Consider the following 20,150-nt stretch of genomic DNA (forward strand, 5'->3'; position numbering starts at 1 on the left):
ACGAACACAGACGGATTTCCGGTGATCGAAAAAAGAGTAAGAAAATGCGCTTTACAGAGCTTGAATGATAGTAAAACTTGCATAACCATAATAAACGCGAAAAAAATAATAAAATTTTATTTCTCGAGTCTTTGCATGTAAATGGCGCGTAATAAGCTGTCTTGAAAGAGCTGTCTTGAAACGGAAAAAAATACTGCCCAGATTTAGAAGCGACGACCGGAAATGCGTCTGCGTTCGCAGGCTAATAAATTGCCACTGAAGTTGGCCATAAAAATAATTCAGGGAAGTGCCTAAATTTGTTAAGTGTGACTGTTCAATATCAGTTGTACGTCACGCTATATTTTACATGTGGAACCATTTTAATGTCGAGAGATTGTAAACAAAAATCTTATTGGAAACATAAAAATATTGCCGCAGTTTTGTGCTGAAAATATCGGGAGGATACCTGCTTCGGTTGACGAAATAAAAATTTTTTCGTCCCCGCCGCTCTGTAATTCAAAAAATATGCTGATGTGCTTAGTTACACAAACCTTCCACAGTAGCCGAGCAGCGAAACAAACATTCCCAGACATCACAAAACAATTGCTTTCTCGTCCAATGAACAGGACATTTACAGACGTCTTGCGGCGAACAAAGCCGCAGAGTACCTGTTTATTTACCATGTTGCTAAGGCAACTTACGTCACAAAGGCATTGTAGCATGAAAGATTACGACAAAGCCTTCTTCGAGCTTTTGTGATCAATGAGTATTTTGGTTTCTATGAGTGACTTTTAGCACAATTTTGTCCTTCTTGCTGGCTTGGAAAAGATCATTTCTGACTGCAGAGACCTTGGAATACCTCCATATTAAGTAAGAACTTAGTATATTTCGACGAAATGTCCAGAACACGTTGGATATAATTTCGGAGCTGAGGCGATCGAGCTACGAAACATGACTGTGCCTATTATGTCCGATCGGGAAGAGTAAGTAATTGTCTTTTTATTACCTTCGCTTATAGATGTACTGCGGGATTTAAGGCATCTAAACAAGCGCGTTCTTCTTCTCTTAACACAGGTCATCGCGCGAGGAGAGGGAAAACTACACCTCTGTTCCGATTGTAGTTTTGACGGTGCATCGCGCTCAAGAAGAAGCCAAAGAACAGCGCGCGCAAGCCAGCTACGAAGCCGAAGATGCTTTGCCGGTAAGTGGATTTCATGAAAGGAAAATTGCTGTTTGGATGCATCTTCATTGAGTTACCCTAAAGCATAATTACAAGAATCTCAAACACGCGGTTGTAAAGATTGGCTGAGCGGTTTCGTAGCTTGTAAAAATAAATGAATTGCTTTCTTGTGTGTTTGTGTACAAACTCGCGGCAAATATGGCGAGCACTTCTAATCTCCCGCGTAATAAAGCGTAATGCAGGGATCTCAGATTGCAATGGTGTCTTTCTATCTTCTCTGTAATTTTGCGGCGTATTTCTAGTCTTTGATACCGAATGCGGAAACTGATTTATCAGCCACGCTCAATCGCGCTTTCATGAATTCAAAACAGCTGACATTTTTAACGTAGCTTTGATACTGCCAATGTTAAGGTTATTCCACTTGTTTATACCATTTTTTATTCCTTTTACTATCATCAGCTACCTGCATCTAAGTACAGATACAGTAAATGGCACGAACTCGAAGACATGGATATCAAAGGAAACATGTTGAGGTCTCCCAGGGTTAGAAGAAGTAAGTTGGGTATCTCAATTTCCTTATTTCTGGGAAATATGAAGTTGTTGTACAAAACTGTCTATTCAGTTAGACATTAAATGATGTATGATTTTTGAATGTTGAATGAAAACTCAGTGAATCTTCCAAACCAACAAAAGTGTGGATGGGAGTGAGGGGTTGGAGTGGAATTGAGCCAGGGGAGGGGGTGGGGATTAACTGTTAAAACGGCTTGAGAAAAAAATCCTAACAAGTTTGTGCCAGTAGATTCTAACATTTTTCTCAATGCCCATTTCCTAAAGCCTGGTTTCCATATGATAACAAACGATCGTTGAAATGTAGTTTCTGCGATCTGCGATCATATCGAAACACGCATCTGCGATCCTTTGCGATCATCTGCGATCGATCACAGAGGATCGCAAATGATCTCAGAAAAAAGAACCAAGTTCTATTCTTTGCGATGGTCTGTGCTCGTTGCGATCATATAGAAACACAAATTATTGTGATCCATTGCGATCAAAACTTATTCCGTAATATTGATAATCGATCCCATCATTCAACACTCATGCGATCTTCTGTGATCGTTTGTGATCAAATAGAAACAGTTTGCTCTGAAATGGTTGCGATCACGGTTCAGTAAATTTCTGTGACTTTGTGTTCATCTGCGATCCACTGGGATTGTCTGCGATCATATGGAAACCAGGCTTAAGTCCTTAAAAGTGTAGTACACCAAGTTTAAGGTTTTTAGAACATGTTAAATGTTTTTACTTTTTTTCTAGATCCCAAAGGATTTAAAGTGGATGCTGTTCGAAAACTGGATGAAGAAGAAAAATTAGAATATGGTGACTCAGATGATGATGAATTTAGAATAAGTCTGCCGCTGAAAAAGAACAAACCTAAAAGACAGCGCAACTACAAAAACAAGATGGAAAACTGGGAAAATGCAGACGTATGTTTTAATTTTTTGTGTGTAAATTTTACATTATTAGTAAAATAACGCTAAAAAAATGCAAACTCTAAAATTGGAATCTCAACCAACGGTTGCATTATCACTGCTGTCAATTACATGTATCTTTGTGGACCTCTCAGGAAATGGGCTCAAAATTATACATGTACATGTAAGTCATGCCTGTGGATTGTGATTGGTAGATTTTGATCTATTTAGTTCATTTCTTTTTAGGTTTGTTGATTTTTTCTAATGATTATGTTTGATGGCAGCATAAAATGCAATCATTAGTTGGGGTTTGTCTTCAAAATATCAATGACCTTGCGAAGTGCAGTGAAATAACTTAATTGAATCCAAACACCCTACAGCAAATAAAGTTTTTGCGGGTTTCTGTTATTGTTAACTTACTAAGAAAGCATGAATTCTGTGATTTAATTTTTTATATTTTAATTTTTAGTCTGTAAATCTGTCATACCAAGACCTTGGGCACCCCTTTCAGAGGAAAGAGTTCCAGCGAGTACTCAGAAGACTCTTAAGATGTGAAAACTTACAACTAATAGAGAACTCGATACAGGATTTGAGCACTGTCTTACTTCCAAGGTGGGTTTATTTATCAATAATGTTATTACAGTCGAAGCTCTCTTAACGGACACTCCCGTAAGCGGACAGCTCTACTTACGGCCGCCTTGTTTGAAACCCCGTTTTAACTCCCATACAAACTCTGTATTTTTACATTCTCGTAAGCGGACATTCCCGTAAGCGGCCGCGGACACTTTCAGAGATTACGACTTAGACTTTTTCTTTGTTTTTAAGCTCCCGTAAGCGGACACCCAAAAGAAAATTCTACAAACAACCTCTGTATCTTTACATCGCCGTTCGTCACAATGATTTTACAGTGATTACAGAACCATATTAATCAGTGTTTGTTTTGTCGTCATCCACGTCTGGTTACATTTTGAAACACCACTTGTTAGCTAGGCAAGCTCCCGTAAGCGGCCATCTATTCCCTTCACCTCTAGTGGCCGCTTACGAGAACCATTCTCGTAACTGGCCAGCTCCAGTTACGGACACTTTTTTCGCGTCCCGAGGGTGTCCGCTTACGAGAGCCTCGACTGTATTAAAAATCAGTTTTTGGGAGGCATGTTGGCCAAATGGTTAGCGCACTTGACTCTGGATCAAGCAGTCCAAGTTTGAGCCCTGACCAGGTCGTTGTGTTGGGTTCTTGGGCAAGACACTTAACTCTCACGCAGTGTAGGTGTATAAATGGGTACCAGCTATTTTATGCTAGGGGACAACCCAGCGATGGACTAGCATTCCATCCATCCTGTATTCCTTGACGCAGACTCAACCTTTTTAAATTTGCTGCGATTAAAACATATTACTTCTTAACATTTTATGTATTAAGGTTGTATTCTTTGTATTTTGTGTCTAAAGTCATCCCTTATTATTTTTTAGGTGTACTCATCTTTACCTGCAGAGAAATTTCATTACTGATTTGAGGGTAAGATAGTAACGTCTATTCCGTAACACCATACTCTGTTAAATGAAAAATAATGTTGAATAATATTTCAATGTTTCAGACAGTCATTCCCTTCTTAAATAGGTTGCAATACAATGCAATATTTCTTTAATTCTCAATTTCTTTTTTTAAGGCCAAAAAATCCTGGTCGTGCTTTCTTGCAAAGTCTCAAAATTCCCATGCACCATTCCTATTAGATAAGAGCAATAAATGTTATGGCTATTATTTTTGTGCAATATGGAACCATTCAAAGCAGCATTATTCTAAAATTTCTATCTTCATTATTTCCAGAAACTTCCCAGGGCTCCTATGTTAGTACACTTATCATTGCAACAGAATAATGTGGAAAGTTTAAAGGGACTTGAAGTGCTCAGAAAAACTGGAATACAGTCCTTAGTTCTCAAAGGAAATCCAGTGGAATTAGATCCACACTACAGACAACAGTAAGTCACCTCTGTTAATCAACATTTAATTAGTGAACTGTAATATAACCGCATAGTGATCAGATGTTCATTTCTCTCTACCATTTCTCTCTTGTTCTGTAGTCCGCAACAATTTTGCTATTTCAAATCATGTTAATTCTCTAAAACAGCTCACAAACAAGTAACTCCCATCACCGAACACGATCTCTGTCGACTGATTTACAGATCAATCTTTTTACAAGCATTATTTGTATGATCATGTGAACTGCTAGTTACTCAGTAGTTAATCAATAAACGATTACGCCTTATTTTCAACATGACTGTATCTCTTTGTTGGTTGAGTAAATCAATTAACAGAATCCTCTTTCTTTATTCTTGCAGAGTTTTCAGAATTTTACCAAACCTCCAGCTTCTTGATGGAATCCCAAGACTAGACAGTGATTCAGCAGATGCAGTAGTCAATGCAAAGACGTGTATTGTGTCATAGCAACAGGAAACATTGGGTGTCCTCTGATAACGATACAGATAAGATTCCTGTCATCCAGAAATCAGATGGGTTATCCTGTGATCCCAAGTACTGATGTCCTGATGCGACAAGCACCTGTGATCAGAAAGCTTTCAGATGGAGAGATAGTGTGCGGAACATTGTGATCAGCTGATTGAGACTATCCCACACTTTTCTGTTGATTGGATAAAGGAGTTGTGCCATTTTGTGAAAGCGACCACCAAACTACACCAGCTGGCCAATCATTTTGGTCAAAAGAAAAAGGATTGTCTAAATTGATTTTGCATAAAAAAATGGATTATTTAAATTATGATTTGTTTTGTTTTATACTTGAATCAAGATAATTATTTCTCATAAATCTGAATAGAGTATTCCAAATGATACAAAAAATAATGTCAAGCACGGCAATTCAAATGTCTTTGAGAGGTTTTGTATCTGGTGGAACATTTTTGGATCTAGTGAATCAACGGAATCACAGATTACATAAAAATTGATTTTCTATGAACTTTTTTCTGCAAGATGGGACTTCTGAAAATATTTTATAAATATACGAGACATTTAACAATTATCCTGGAGAAATCGCCGAACTTAGCCGAGGGCCGAGGCCGAGTCGTAATCAGACGAATTCCGCAAGATGAGCGGAATTGTTTTATTATTCAACAAATTGTCAACGGAACACATTTTGCACATTAAAAACTGATGTGCAGCACACAAGATTTCGGACGAATTCGCAACACGAATATCGCAGGATATCTGTTATGTACGGATGACAGATATCGTAACATTTTGACCATATATGGGCAGCGCGCGCATCTGTTGAATAATAATTGTGAATATATGTAAATATATATTTTTATCAATAATATTAGTTTATATGAAGATGTTAAAAAAAGTTGTACATAGTATTTATTATGTCAAAAAGACATTTTCTTTAGAAATTGGGAATAAAATCAACATCAATCCAAAGAAATACCTTCCTCTCATATTTCATCACGAGTTTATTGTAAGTCTTGAAAGTTTATTGTGATGGGGTTCAAAGTTGTTTGATGCAATAAGTGAAAAGACAAAACTCTTTAAAATCTGGCAACGTTATCTGGCTGGCTGTTTTAATGAAGGTTCATTTGCTCTTTGAAATAAACGAAGACTCAGAAGCATGATTTGTATAATGCCCCTTGCACGATATAACCGCAAAATGCAATGAAAGACGTTTCCCGCCCCACTTCCGGTGGCCACGAAAACCGGAAGTGGTTCGTGAAAGATCCGTTTTCTCAGGCAAGCAGACTGGTTTGAGTTAGAATTGTTTATTTTATGGATTTTTTTATTGGTAGCTTTTCGATGGCAAACTATGCATCCGGTAGAATGAAGTTCTCCTGAAGGCGCTTATTTCGATTTTTCTCAAGGCACATCATCAGTAGGGGGTCAGAGGGTGGTTCCTGATGGGTGTTGTAGCCACCAGGACCGAGAGGTTTAACTCACATGGAATCATTTCCTCTCTCTCATCACGTTCCTCACTGTGCCCCGAAGGGCTACAGGTAAGGATCACCCTAACTGATGATAAAGGTTTTGAAAGTGCCCCTAAGCCTATTGACCTTCAAGTGCAGGTTAACACTTGTGGGATTCGCAACATTAAAATCCTTAGAATTCATTCAGTTTCTAACAAAATGTCAATAAATCGCGAGCTTCAAATGCGAACTGTGAAAAGAATTGTCGAAACGAGTAAAATAATTGCATTGCAATAATTTTTGTTTAACTGTGGTTATACGCATGCGCAGTTGAGTCTTCTTCTTTGACTTCTTTTGAAGGCGATTTTTTCTCAATGAAATTGCGGAAATTAATTGCTTAGTAAAATTGCTTATCACAATAAAAAACTGAATTAAAAGAATAAGTTTTATTTTAAACTAACTGCTTATCGATCTCGCTTCCGAGTTCAACTAAATAAAAAGTTTTCATGTTTATGAATATCATAATTTTTTTTAGAAGTCAATTGTTATTTACATATTCACAAACTTAGCCTATTCGCAGGCTATCACAAACTTCGGTGATTTTAATCTTCTTTGTAAGGAGAATGTGAAAGAAAGTTTTGTTTCAGTTTAATTTAGTTGCGCCCTGAACTTTATTTTGCGCGCGCGGGGGAAAATGCTTCCGCGCGTGTTGATCGCGTAGTTTACACGAACATACCTTTGTTAGCGGAGATCGTCGCAAAACAGTGAGGAATATTTTTAAGAATACAAATACAACAGTAAACTATTCAAAGAATAAAGCAGCTTTATTGTGTTAACAACCAGAATCCTAACCGGTAAATCAGGCTTGCGAAAATTTTGTTTTTAATTTTAACTTTTCGCGCGACTCGCTACTGAGAGCACATCAGAGCACGGAAGAAAAAAAAAACCTGATCGCATGTTTCCTGAATCGTGGATCTTTATTTATCTAACACGTCTTTTAAATAAACTTTTTAACTGGGTTTAATTTCATAAAAGCGGAGGCGAAGGTCACCTGCTGAAGGTTCATAATAGTAGGTCTGTCAACTAGCTATTTATTGATTACAAACTGAATAAATTTAACTAGTGACACACATTGTCAATTGCAAGTCTTGTCACAGCCAGAATGTGGATCTTGTGAAAGTGTTTTTTCTGCGCTACCGACATAGATCATGCTTCGCTTAAATTCTATTCTCGCAGTTCAGAGCTCTGATTTATTTCATATGCGAATAAGATATACTGTGTTAAGAAAAACAATTAGATTAAATTAACATTATTTTTCAATATTAAAAAATTGTTCCCAAAAACTTAACAGACTTCACGTGAAAAAAGTTTTATTTTCCTATGCTGTCAAATCCTCATCCTGATCAGTACTGCGCAAAGAAATATAAATTATTATAAATGACTTGATATTGAATTTTTTGTTAAGAATTTTTTTAAAAAAATGTTTCTTAATTTTCTTTTTCGGTAGGCTTTGTCTACCATCGTCATGCAAAGTACATCAATCCTTGTTTGTTTTCTGTGCTTGAGAAAGATTTCAAAAAAGGAAGATACCGTACTCGCAGTGAAATATTTTTCGGAACTAGTCCGTTTTTATCAAATGTATATATACAATAAATAGTCTGTTCAATATAAGATGAGCTCTTTTACGGCTCAGTGCTTTCCGTAGAGATCTTTCACTAAGATCTAATTGTATATAAATTCGTCAAAGAATGTACAAAATGAGACTTAAGAATTTTTTTCCTTTTCTCCTCATTTTACTTTTCGGGGACCAGGAGCTGCGATGGTCTGGGTTCGAATTTACTCCACCAGCCTCGTTCTCGCGGCTTGTTTCGTTCACGTGACCATGGACGTTCTCATGGACAACCTCGTCCTTATGACTAGCTTCGTTCTTGTCTCTTCGGGCAGAATGACGCGTGATCAGAAAAACGAGCAGTTCCCGGATACAACTGAAATGGCTTCTTTGTATCTCTTCTGCCATAATGTCGCCTCTGTCTCCTCCTTGGCCAGGATTTCAGCCATGTTTGCGCATCGTCTCCATAGCTTTGCTCTCCTGTCCTTTAAGAATGTTCCGTCTTTCTCTAAAGTGTCCGCCATTTGAAGCTGCTTTACTTTGCTCTTGACTGCATCCTCTATGTTGCGCTAAAATATCGAAAATAAATGAAGTTTCCCATTAAAACAAATTCGCCCATGTGAGAGGCGCGGCGGCCTAATATGGTTTATGCGCTGGACCCCGGATCGAGCGGTCCGGATTCGAGCGCTGGCTGCATGGGGTCATTGTGTTGTGTTCTTGGACAGGACACCTGTACTCCCATACGCCCAGGTGTATAAATGGGTACCGGCGAATTAACTGCTGGGGGTAACCCTACGATAGACTAGCAACCCATCCAGGGGGAGTAGAAATACTCCTAGTCTCTTCATGCTACGGAAATGGGATAAGCTCCGGCCTGATGGGCCACTAAGCTCGATAGCAGACTTAACCTTTACCACTAAAGTAAATTCGTCCACAGATGCCCAGGAAAGGTGATTTGTTTTAGTTGAATTCCGTTGTATGCAGATTTTACCACCTTGGGAAAAACGCGGTACTAAGTGTATAATTCTCACCTCAATTATTTCACTTTCTTCCTGAAGTTGATTCATTCTTCGTTTGGCGTATTCAGCCCTTCTCTCGGCGAGTTTAGACGCTACCTCTCTCCCAAATTGCTTGATATCGTTTCTTTGTCGCTCGGCTTCGTATCCTGACACGAAGATTGGCGAAGATCTTCCGGAATCGCACGGCGGTGGAAGCTTTTCTTTTGTCTACCAAAAGGAGAAAAATCATATTGTATTCGATCTTATTTACATTCCTACACTGAATTTTTGGTGTAAATTAAATATTTACTTTGAAATGTTGTTGGTTAGTCGCGAGAAAGATTTTTGTTTGCTTCGGGCAACTTCCTTGAAACATTTAAGGCTCAAATGTCAAGTTTAGGTGCATGTGTGAGATGAATTACAAAAAAAACAACGTCTTCGCGAATTCGAACGTGCTTGGATTATTTTAGCACTGTTTATTTTTGAGCAAAAAATAATACAGTGACTAAATAAGCAGAAGAGGGCAATGATTGAAGGACTCCCTTTTCGTTAAGTAGGTCTGTTGTTTGTTTACCGTAAATGATCTAATAAACGCCCGGGGCGTCTATTGAATTTTAGGGGTCCCACAGGGGGCGTGAAATAGATATGAGGCGTTTATAAGAGAGAGGCGTTTATTTAACTTTAACTGAAACCATGTCAACAGATCAGAACAAATAAGACACAAAGTTTGCTCGCGGAGTAAGATAGAAAACAGAGTTGGTATAGAGGAGAGTATCCTAAACTGCGCAAATGCTAAGCCTAAAGATGTCGTTCATAGTTTGCTATTGATGTTTTCATCTTCGAATCAAGCAAGAAACTAGATAAATTACATGAAATTACTCTTAGGGAGTGTATGTTGTTACCTTCGTTTTTGAGGCGATCCTTGGAGGGGGCGTCTATTACACACGGGGTGTTTATAAGAGGGGGGCGTCTAATACAAACTTTACACCTCAGGGGGAGCGTTAATTGGTTACGAGGCGTTTATTTGAGAGTGGGCGTTTATTAGATCATTTACGGTAATTGTCAATTTCAAACATATGCATCTGATTACCTCAGCTATGTTGGCAATGGGCGGATACAGTAATTCAGGTGACCGAGGCCTCTCTCGGTCATCAGCAATCGGGAGGAAAAAACTGTCTCTTGGGGACGTGGGACTGTCCGCTCTCTGTATCTTAACTTCAATGCTAGACAAATCCTGTGGACGAAAAAAAAACACGATTTTACATCAAAATAACATACTCTTGGTTGTGGAATGAGAGTGGTAGGGCTAGGAAGAAAAAAACTTCAATTCCAGCTTGCCCTTCGGTCGAGCAGCTATCAAAGTTTGCTTGGCCGGGGCCATTGTCTTAGTTAACTTTCCAGTATCATTATGTTCGCACATGATCATGACTTGCCTGAGCCCTTGTCCATCGGGCAAATGAGAATTAATAATTTCTTGCCCGACGGACGACCGGACGGCACTTTTTGCCGAACCCTGGAGTGGTACTTTGTCACAACTCGTTCCCTGGTCTCCCCCACAAGTTTAATTTGCTATGCATGGTGAAAAGTAAAGGACTCTGGGCCCAATATGGTAATAATACCTCACTGGCGCGATTTTAGTCATTTTGGTTTTCTGGGGGGTGGGATCGTTTCGCCCCACTAACTGCCCCCTGAGTCTCCGAGGATGAGGCTATTGCGACTTTTACTAGATGGCCGCAAACACTTCACTCTTAATCTAAATAACAGAAAACGTCAACGAGGAGATTGAGCTTTCAAACTTAGTAGGGAGACAACTACTAGTTCTAAGCGACTTCATGTTCTAGGAAATTGAAATAAGCTGCGGTTTTCGTTAGGCACCATATAAACGTTAATGCTGTGGGGTGACTGTTTTCGGACCACGCGCAAGATTTTTCCTTGGAAGGGAATGTTTAATGCGGTTTTCACTTTGAGTGGCCAAAGTTAATCGAGTTTGCATTGGTTTTATACTACGCTTGGTGATTGGTTTAAAACTCTCGCGCCACTTTCTAGGCCAATCAGAAGTAAAACTCAAACCAATCGTGACTCGCATGCGCACGTTTTCCGGCGCTTCGTGTCGGCTTCATAAATTTGTTTCGAGTTTTGATTGGTTATTTGAATTGCCTGTCTTCTTAGTGATTCGCTAGAGTGATTACTTTGGTTTTGGTTTTAAGACACAATTGAAAACTGCTCAATACCCACCTTGAGTGTGTAATGCTGATCCCAAATGACGCCATCATCTTCTAGATTAGAGATTGACTTATCGTCATAAGTTGCTGAAGAGGAAAATGGATGCATAATCATTTAAATGGCTCTTTTATCAAGAAAATAAAACTCAGGATGTGAATTTAGAAAGAAAACACGTTTCAAAGTTTTGTACATCATGTTAGTTGAAAGACCTTAGCTGATGGAGCAAGTGGCTGGCACAATCTGTACTAGACTTAATAAATAAGCAGTAGAATTAAATACGTTTTCAGCAGCGTGGGAAGATTTTGATGTACATTATACTTGATATAATGGCGGTTGCAATTGGCAGGATTTCTAGAACAAATTTTGGATATAGCCAATAAATTAAGGTGGCTTACTGCAGTTTTGAGGGGGTAAATGAGTTAAACTTTTAACTCTCTTTTAAAATGTTCAGAAATGTTTTATCTTTCTCTTACTGCCGTTTTTTTACAGCGTACAACCATCATATACGGCATTTGAACAATAAAAATGCTAATAAACAATCAATAAACAGCCAAAATGAACGACCGGGTGCTTAAGAGAGGACTGGGCACTAATAGTTTCAATGGCGTTTTTCTCAAAATCTACACGTATAACCCCACCTCAAAATTTCAGAAATTTACAAATTGGCTCTGATTAAACATTGATGCAAAATAAAATAAAAATCTTTTAGCTCGATGGAGAATCGAGGACTACTATTCCCACTCCTTTCGCAACTGCTTACCATAAACGGCGCAGAGAGCTGGGGCGAGAATCGAGGACAAAGCAGGTTTCAGTGCTGTTTCTTGCCAGTCCGATCTCTTGAAAATATCTTCTAAAGTATCGAGCTCAAACTGCGCCCAGTCGGCGAATGACCAGCTAGGAAATCTTAAAAGAAAAGACAAAAGAAAAAAACATTAGTCACGGCTAGGAGCTTATCTAAAGCGTTTTCGCAGGGACCCACAAAGGACTTTTATTTGGGGACCCTGTGCCTCTGCGAAAGAAAGAAAACCCACACGCAATTTTGAAACGATGCCACGTCGGGATATGTTGTCGTCTTTAGTTGCCGCGCTGTTGTTTTATCTTTCTCGAAAAAAAAAACATTTTGGTTTAGCACAACTTTTAATTAGTACAAGTTTTCAGCCAAAAAATCATGTTTGAGCCCATTGACGAATTTGGCCTTAATCGATTCTTTTGGGCATTTAATCAATTTTTGGCACATTAAGTCAAAAAGTATTAAACGAGGAAGACGGAACAGGGGAAAAAAAAAATAATCGATATCAATCAGTCCTTTTAAGTTAGATCATCTGAAAGCACATCTGAAAGCACATCTGAAAGCATATATGTTTGCCAAAGATAAGCGATTTAATAAATGTTGTCCAACTTAAAAAAAGGACAACGTTTTCTTGGACACGTTTTATCTAGAGGAAAACATTATTTAGTAAACATAGTCCTTCTCTGTCAACAGAGTGACTTGAGATCGCTTTTTTGTTTATTTTAATTTTTCCGCATATGGCAAAAGACCCCACGTTTCAGTCTGCCACTTTTACATAAAAGTGGGAAGTTTTAACCTCGTCGTTTGATCTGAGCCTACAAATTTTTCCCGTTTCTTTAAAAATAGATGTATGCATTGACCAAGCAAGAAAATCACATGAAAACGGGAAGTAAACAAAATCAAAGGCAGGCCGCCTTTTCCGTGTCGTAGAACCCGATGCTTGGTCTATGTCATTATTATTATTATTACAATGCGCGCGACCGTCACATGTTCAACTTCTATAATTACTAAATCCCACTATTGTCTGTTCAGATCCAACATTTGTCCAACGCATTGTGGATTTTAACAAAGGAAAAACTCAGTGAATTGTCCTAGTTCCTTTGAGCTGGCGTCACCGTGAGAGCGGTCTATTATAGTAAGACGGGACTACGACAGAACAGATCGGAAGAAGATCGAAATTAGTAATTCGATTCAGTTCGGTATTGTTTGAAGATACAAAAGCACTTTGTTTGGTTTCGTCACGAAACCGGGAAAAATACAACGCGCTGAGAGGCGCAATTGATCCAGAGAAATCGTTTAAAATATGCGAAGTAGTTGGTAAATATTACTTTGTGAGATCGGGGACAAAGGGTAACCCAGGATATACCTAATGAAAAACAAAGGTACTGAAATTATGGAGCTTAGCGCCTATTAAACAGCGTTATGCGAAAAGCTAATCTAGCTCGTTTCATAAACATAAAAGTAGTCAGTCGATCTTCGATGACAAAGCACTGCACGATTAACGAAAATCAGCCATAAATCATCGTGTTATATTAATAGCTTTGATAAAGAGACAGTTAATACAAGTTTTTGTTGCACGTAGGCGCACGCGAATATCAACAATGTCAACTGCTTTGACGTCATAAGTGCGTCACGGAGCCAAATGAAAATAACACCGAGTTTTAATCGATGTGTTTTTCGTTCAGATCAGTTTGATTAATATAATTGTGCGAACTCTCAGTACAATTTAACGCTGAATAATTAATGTTTCCTTGCAAGCGAGCACGTTTTAACTCTGCCTCATAAATTTCTACTTGATACTTAATAAATTCTTTCCAGTTAACGCTCGATCGCGTAGGATGATTTTATTTCCACTAAAGCTTTGAAATTGTATTCTATTTTTAAACGGTCAATTGTGTGCATAGTATTCATCGCCAGGTCAAAATATCGGGTCTGTTTGTCCCTTGAAAACTGCATAAAACGGCATCATTTCCGATGGGAAAAATTAAGTAAATTTTTAATGGATCAAAGATTTGCGTAAAAAAAAAGAAAAAAAAAAATCTGACAAAATTTCTGTGGGCTAAAATGAAATTGGACTTTTAACATGTGCGCGGCGCGAACGTGCTGAATTTTAATTAAAACAGATTAGAAACATGCTGTTCGCAGGCAAAAACTTGTTACATTAACTATTCTAAGTTAAAAGGAAATATCGTTTTGTCCACGACCTCCGGTTTTTCTGTCTTGTGAATTTTCGCGTAATCAAAGCTTGCTTTTATGAACGTGCCACTGAGAATATTCACAACTCAATTAAATTTTAATAATCTCTTTACGCTATGTGGTTTAGCTCGATGGATTTTTTTGTGCTGTTGAAAATTTCGAGTGAAACGATTAAATTTATTGTTTACTTCAATGTAGTGAAATTTTTCGCCTTGATACATAGAATATAAAAAAATGACAACCTATAAAGAAATTCAATGATTCGCAGTCTCAATCAAATTTGCAATGTGAGACGAAAAAATATTGCAACCGTGGGTCAACGGGCATTTCAAAGGCTTTACGCCTAGAGCGAGCTTTCTTCTAAAAAATTCCAAAACAATTACATGCGCAAAATATCTTACCTGAATGGACTAAAACGAAGAACCATCTTTCTCAGTTTGCAAATAACCACGAGGGTCTTCCGAATTTAGGATTTTAGGAAGTTGTGCTGCGACCTTTTACCTGAGGAGTCAGCTTTTATTTGAATTGGTCTTTTTTTGCAGCTCAATTTAAGCCCATAAAATGCAAAACACTTTGATGGACGCGTGACGTCATCCGTGACAAATTTAGCGCACAATCTTTTGGCATTGTCACACTTTGTGATGGATTGAGTGTTCTGTTGTTTTTCCAAAAGTGTCAAACATTGTAAACGTCTGGGACATCTGGTATTTGCATGATGCTAGCTTTATTCTTTCGTGGAAAATTCTACCAATTTTTCTTTCAATTTCGAGTGTCATTTGGTAAGGAAGGAATCTCAGCTAGTTCTTTTTAGTTATATCTGAGCCGGAAACTTAGCGAACATAGTATATGACAGCAAATTAGACAGACGCGCGTTCATATCTGATTCTACGAATAAGTTTCTATTTTAAAGGGTATTTTATTTCTTGGGAGTTTAGTATTCGTCTGCAATTTGAGAAGAGGAAAATAAACCATGCAGTCGATGGTTTTAATGCTTCGATCTTTTTTCATACTAAAATGGGTTTATTTCATTGGAAAATGGGGATTTTTTTAGATGGAATTTATCAGTATTTTTTATCAGTACGAATGTGTACGTGTTTCAGCTGAAAACACATAGATTTTAAGACAAGCCGCCTCGGAAAAGAGTTCCGCTTAAAACAAACCTAATTTATTCATTTAATCATCGAAGCCACGTGCGTAATTATGGATTCAGGCTTTCATATTTCCTTAAATGTGAACAAAAAAATCGTTCTGCTACGCAGTCATGTTTTTCATCAAGAGCAATTTAAGAAAACGCGCCTCTGCGGCGTCTTAGAACATACAATTGATATTTTTTTTGTCACGAACAAACAATTTCGAAGAAATTTTAGCGGGAGGTTGCCGTAGTTTCTCTGGTATAATGCGCACTTTCGAATTTTGATCTTTCAATAGCTTCAAGTTTGAGTTCGCTCAGAAGCATTTAGAATGGTGTTGAAACCTGAAACCTTATTTGCCTTGCAACTTTATGTATTTTCCCCTCTAATAAGACGAAATGATCTTTTTAAGGATCTTGACATATTGAAGTCTATTGTATTTCAGTTGCTCAATGTAAATTTTCGTGACCCCTCCCAACAGGCGAAATTAAAGTCACGGGTGAAAAACTGAAAATATTTACTACAAATGTGGCGATCCAAAATGGTACCATTTTTTTCAGGTCTTTTACGTTTACTTATTTAAATATTCCGAAATAAAATCTTATAAATATTTATTGACATACTACTTCCCAAGGCTATCGTAAATAATATATTCAAGATGGCCGAATTACGTACAGCGCTTGCTATCTTATTTATATGAAACTTCTTGGGGAAACTATATAGCTCTCTTATCTTGCGTAATCTTCCCTTTGTTTTGTTAGTGCAACTTCCTAAAGACCAGCTTTCTAAAACTTCCCTAGCCAGAAAATTCAAGAACACATTGTAATATTTTTAAACATTTTTACGTACGGTAAAAGTAAAAATAGATAAATTGAGGCCTAATAAACAGATGTCAGAATTGCCTTTTCTGATGCGAAAAAACAGGGCTATCATTAGCAACTTACAAATTTAAGGCCATTGCCTCAGGAAGACAAAGGAAGAAAAACTGTATTAATGGAAAAAAACTAACAACACATCTTTATGTCACAGAATTTTCTATTTTAGAATTTTCTTTTTAGTTTTTACTGGTGTGGCAAAATTAACCACTAAACCGTTACTAATACAAGAACTTCCTTTGTGGTATCGTCTGATCATGCAATACTTGAAAAATATGTTCAGTTATTCACCAGCATGGCTGCATTTGATAATCTTTTCGGAAAGAAATTCATCTAAAACTAAAAATACCACCTCAAAACTGTGTTAATTTGGACCAAAACTCAAATAACTTGAATGTGGATTTGTGTTGATTTACACGCGGACAAATTCAGTCTATTTAAATACCATAAGCTAAATAAATTTGAACACCTGCGTGGGATAAAAGCTAAACGTAAAGTGCAAATGTACCCCTAGGAAATTATAACAAGCAAAAATAAGGCGTTTCTCTAATGTTACACGAGTACCACGTTACCACAATGTTAAGCATGTTAAATTACTCTTAAAAGTGTCTTTTTATAACTATTAATATTTATCATTTGGACGTTTTTTAACGATAAATTCTTTACTTCTAAATTATAAATATCTGTTTTCGATGGAATTTGTCTCTACTTCCTTCCAAGTAACCGCACAAATTTGGTATTTTTTCTTACACTGATTCTCTTATAAAATTGTTCACATAGCTTTTGTTCTTTTTCCTTATATTATAGTACTGGCCCTGAAGAAGACTAGCTCTGTTTTTTTAAATTTTGGCCAAAAAATTTTCCCCCCCCCCCCGTTTCCCCCCCCTTCCAATTTTTTTGGTTTAAAATAATTTTGTTTACGCTTTTTGAAGTCAAATGGTGAAACTGCTGTCTGACCTTTACGAGTTTGTTTCTCTCCAAAACAAAAAATGGCTTCTGAGAAGAGGAGGCAAAGACTGAACAGAATAATAATTAAAAACATATAAGAAAAATAATCTCACCCAAAGTTTGTACTACCCATGGCGTGGTAAGGTTGCGAGAGCTTGGTTGTAGAAACCCTAATCAGTGTTTGGTCAAGGCAAGCCGGAGCCTCCGATCCTATTGTTCAGCTGCAGAAAGTGAAAGGCTCTGGAATTATTTATATCTAAACAATTAATATTCAACTGCTGCTCCTAGACGCCCTGGGAACGAGATTGTTTCAAACAATCCCGTTTTTTCTGCCAATGTAGTTAAGGCTGAAACTGTATTTTGGTTAACAAGTTTCCGTGGGTATGTAATCCATTCCAAGTTAGATTTCTTACTCTATATGTCATATATGATTCGTAAATACAAAAACTGCCGACATGTAAAAACTTTCTAAACGAAATTTCGAATTCGTAGTGGGAAGCTTCCAAATTACTGACTTCTTGCCCTCTAACTTTGTTCTTGTTGCATTTCTACAGTAAATCTGACTTCTAAATTGAGCTTTTTAACTATTTGAAAATGATCTGAAGCCTTATCTGTAAGCAGAAGTGGAAGCCCTTACACCGCAAAGAGCGACCAATCATGACGGATACATTGCAATGCTACGTCATCAGTGTGGAATTTTTTAGGTCTAATTTCGCACCACGAAGCTCCTCGAAAGATTTAACAGGATTGGCTAAGAAAACAATAGACAAACAACAGAACAGTGACCCAAGCCCTGAAAACAATAGAGCTTCGTGCCACAGGGAGCGAAAGAAATTATAGGCTCCGAAGAGCTTCTTGCCAACAGCTACTTTCAGACGACCCTGGAGCTAGGGAAGAATTGGGCGCGCAGGTAGACAGTGTTTACTCACACTTGACACCTCTACAGGCTCAATATATTTAAAGGCGAGAGACGAATCTGGCGCAAAGAATGTACTTCTACGCACGTAGACCACAAAGAGGCTTGATTCCTCCGATGCGATCTTAATAAACCGATATTTATACTGACGGCGAGTCAAAGAGTCGCCTTCTACCGAACAACGAAAACCTCTAGGTGAAAACATTCCGCCATTTCTTCGACTCCCAGGCCATAAAAAGTGTAAATACCCCTCAATATCAATTAGCCGGAAGACATAAATCTCATATACGGAAAGCCAAGTCGTTTTAGACATAACAATAACCAACTTTGCAACTTCCGTGAAGGAATAAGAAACTGTTGCAAGGAAATAATTTGATCAATTAATTCCAAAATCTATCATAAGGCGTCACTGTTGGTTATCACAGGAAGAAATAAATTGTCATCATTTCTAAAATCCTGATTTGGTGCTTGCTAGCTTTAGTTTATTTATTCAGTTCAGTGACTGGGAAAATATTCTTAGAGTATTACGGAAGAATTGAAGGTCCAGAGGAAATGAATAGCTAAAAAAACAGCTTTGATATAGGTCTGGACTGAAGAACGATAAAAGCGAAATAAATCTTGTTAACGCGGAAATTTGAACTGACCAGGTCGTATAAATGGGTTCAGTTTTCGTTTATTTTCGGCGATGTTGACACTCATAATATAAATTCATTTTCAAAATTTGTTTTGGTAGGCGTTCTGCGGATGGCTTGTCATTTTTTTCTATGAGAACGATCTACAAAAGCAAACGTCGAGTGATTACAAATATAATCTAAAAATAGAACCTAAACATGGAGATAGATTTTCTTACCCAACACAGGGAAATAATTGTCCGTGTCTTGCACACAACGCACTCCGAGGGCTATAATCCATTTCTCAGGCCCGTTACAAAAATATGTTCAGTTATTTCTTAGTTCCTCCACCCGGAAGACAAAAAATATTTTTTGCTTTTGATTTAAAGATCAGAAGGCTTGTCATCACGCGACGTTCTGGGTTATCTGCCGGGCAACTCTCAAATCAATCTCATTTATTCTTGACTTTCTGGTAAATAATCCATATTTATAAGGGTCTGCAAAGTCTTGACAATTTACATATCAAGACAAGCTTGATGTAACAATACACAGTAGTCTTCAAAACACCGAAAATGTGGCTCCTTGATCATAGATCATGCGATGATAAGTATTTATGGACAATTAAGCTAAATTTATAAGGCTAAAATGATTTATGTGGGCTGTTACTAATTGCGAATATTTTTTCGTGGGTCACGCAAAACCAGCCTCTTGGAGTGAATTTGAATTTTAATCCGAAAACAATGTCTGCATTTGAAAGTTTTAATAACAAGCTAAACAATAAGCACACTGCTGAGACAGGTTTGGACATGATAAAATCAAGAAACCAAGCTGGGTTTTAAATAGCCATTTCTGTTTTCAAATGAATATGTTAATATTTATATTCAACCATACAATCAATTTTTTCTTTTGCATTTTCTTGCGATTGAAACTCTTTGCCCAAAGCACAATTTTTTGGCTGGCGAGATTACTATAATATTATCACTTGAAAGCTAAACTTTTTTTATGACATTTAGTTTACTAAAAATTAAATTTCTTGAGCAGATATAGTCAAATATTTAAGCCTTTCTTGACAATTTGTACAGCGTTGTTAATCAAATAAAGGAATCAGACCAAGCAGGCCCAATTCATAACAGTTATAGTTCAATAAAATAACATATTTTTACTCCTCGCTCTTGGGATAAAAAGTCGAGATTGTTAAACATCTTGCTCAGGAAGCATAAATCTAATACCGGAACAAATGTGAAGCTAAACGTTGTTTCCAATTTTCAAGTCGATTATTATCACAAGACTACCGCAAGCTTTCCATTAGGAATAGCGAGCGTTGCACCA

The 20,150-nt window shown here is 37.5% G+C and overlaps 3 protein-coding genes and 1 non-coding gene across 6 annotated transcripts in view; 1 reads left to right on the plus strand and 3 right to left on the minus strand.

The window, feature by feature from the left end:
- Positions 1-15,899, minus strand: part of LOC144657274 (large ribosomal subunit protein bL9-like) — a 79,310-nt gene extending 63,411 nt beyond the window's left edge. The window contains exon 1 of the mRNA XM_078517597.1: positions 15,893-15,899. The gene's annotated coding sequence lies outside the window, so the exon portion shown is untranslated. The remainder of the gene's footprint in view (positions 1-15,892) is intronic.
- LOC144657272 (uncharacterized) lies at positions 166-5,637 on the plus strand. Its single transcript, XM_078517593.1, has 8 exons — positions 166-962; positions 1,054-1,180; positions 1,619-1,712; positions 2,471-2,640; positions 3,095-3,237; positions 4,093-4,138; positions 4,448-4,599; positions 4,960-5,637. The coding sequence occupies exons 1-8, from the start codon at positions 931-933 to the stop codon at positions 5,063-5,065; spliced, it is 870 nt and encodes a 289-aa protein (XP_078373719.1). The 5' UTR covers positions 166-930; the 3' UTR covers positions 5,066-5,637.
- LOC144659034 (U8 small nucleolar RNA) lies at positions 6,502-6,638 on the minus strand. The gene has a single exon (XR_013571845.1). It is a non-coding gene; the product is annotated as a U8 small nucleolar RNA (small nucleolar RNA).
- Positions 7,337-19,224, minus strand: LOC144657273 (uncharacterized). Of its 3 annotated transcripts, XM_078517596.1 has the most exons (7): positions 19,061-19,094; positions 17,408-17,515; positions 12,116-12,258; positions 11,368-11,441; positions 10,223-10,366; positions 9,166-9,360; positions 7,337-8,703 (listed from the first exon to the last, which is right to left on the minus strand). In XM_078517596.1, the coding sequence occupies exons 2-7, from the start codon at positions 17,425-17,427 to the stop codon at positions 8,482-8,484; spliced, it is 798 nt and encodes a 265-aa protein (XP_078373722.1). In that variant the 5' UTR covers positions 17,428-17,515; positions 19,061-19,094; the 3' UTR covers positions 7,337-8,481. The 3 variants fall into 3 exon arrangements, with proteins under 3 accessions (XP_078373722.1, XP_078373720.1, XP_078373721.1); XM_078517594.1 differs by lacking the exon at positions 17,408-17,515 and having other exon boundaries at positions 19,061-19,224; XM_078517595.1 differs by lacking the exons at positions 17,408-17,515; positions 19,061-19,094 and adding an exon at positions 14,743-15,036.
- Positions 19,225-20,150: the final 926 nt, after the last annotated feature.

This window comes from Oculina patagonica, chromosome 6 (genome assembly GCF_052425735.1).
Source record: "Oculina patagonica isolate OP01 chromosome 6, crgOcupat, whole genome shotgun sequence".
Classification (NCBI taxonomy): Eukaryota; Metazoa; Cnidaria; class Anthozoa; order Scleractinia; family Oculinidae; genus Oculina; species Oculina patagonica.

Excerpts from the sequence above, each read along its gene's own strand:
- LOC144657272 (XM_078517593.1), top strand. The coding sequence starts at position 931 with ATGACTGTGCCTATTATGTCCGATCGGGAAGA. Across the intron at positions 963-1,053 it reads ATTATGTCCGATCGGGAAGA|GTCATCGCGCGAGGAGAGGG; the intron begins GTAAGTAATTGT and ends CTCTTAACACAG. Across the intron at positions 4,139-4,447 it reads ATTTCATTACTGATTTGAGG|AAACTTCCCAGGGCTCCTAT; the intron begins GTAAGATAGTAA and ends CATTATTTCCAG.
- LOC144657273 (XM_078517594.1), bottom strand. The coding sequence starts at position 19,122 with ATGGATTATAGCCCTCGGAGTGCGTTGTGTGCAAGACACGGACAATTA. Across the intron at positions 12,259-19,060 it reads CAATTATTTCCCTGTGTTGG|ATTTCCTAGCTGGTCATTCG; the intron begins GTAAGAAAATCT and ends TTTTCTTTTAAG. Across the intron at positions 9,361-10,222 it reads CCATTGCCAACATAGCTGAG|ACAAAAGAAAAGCTTCCACC; the intron begins GTAATCAGATGC and ends TCCTTTTGGTAG.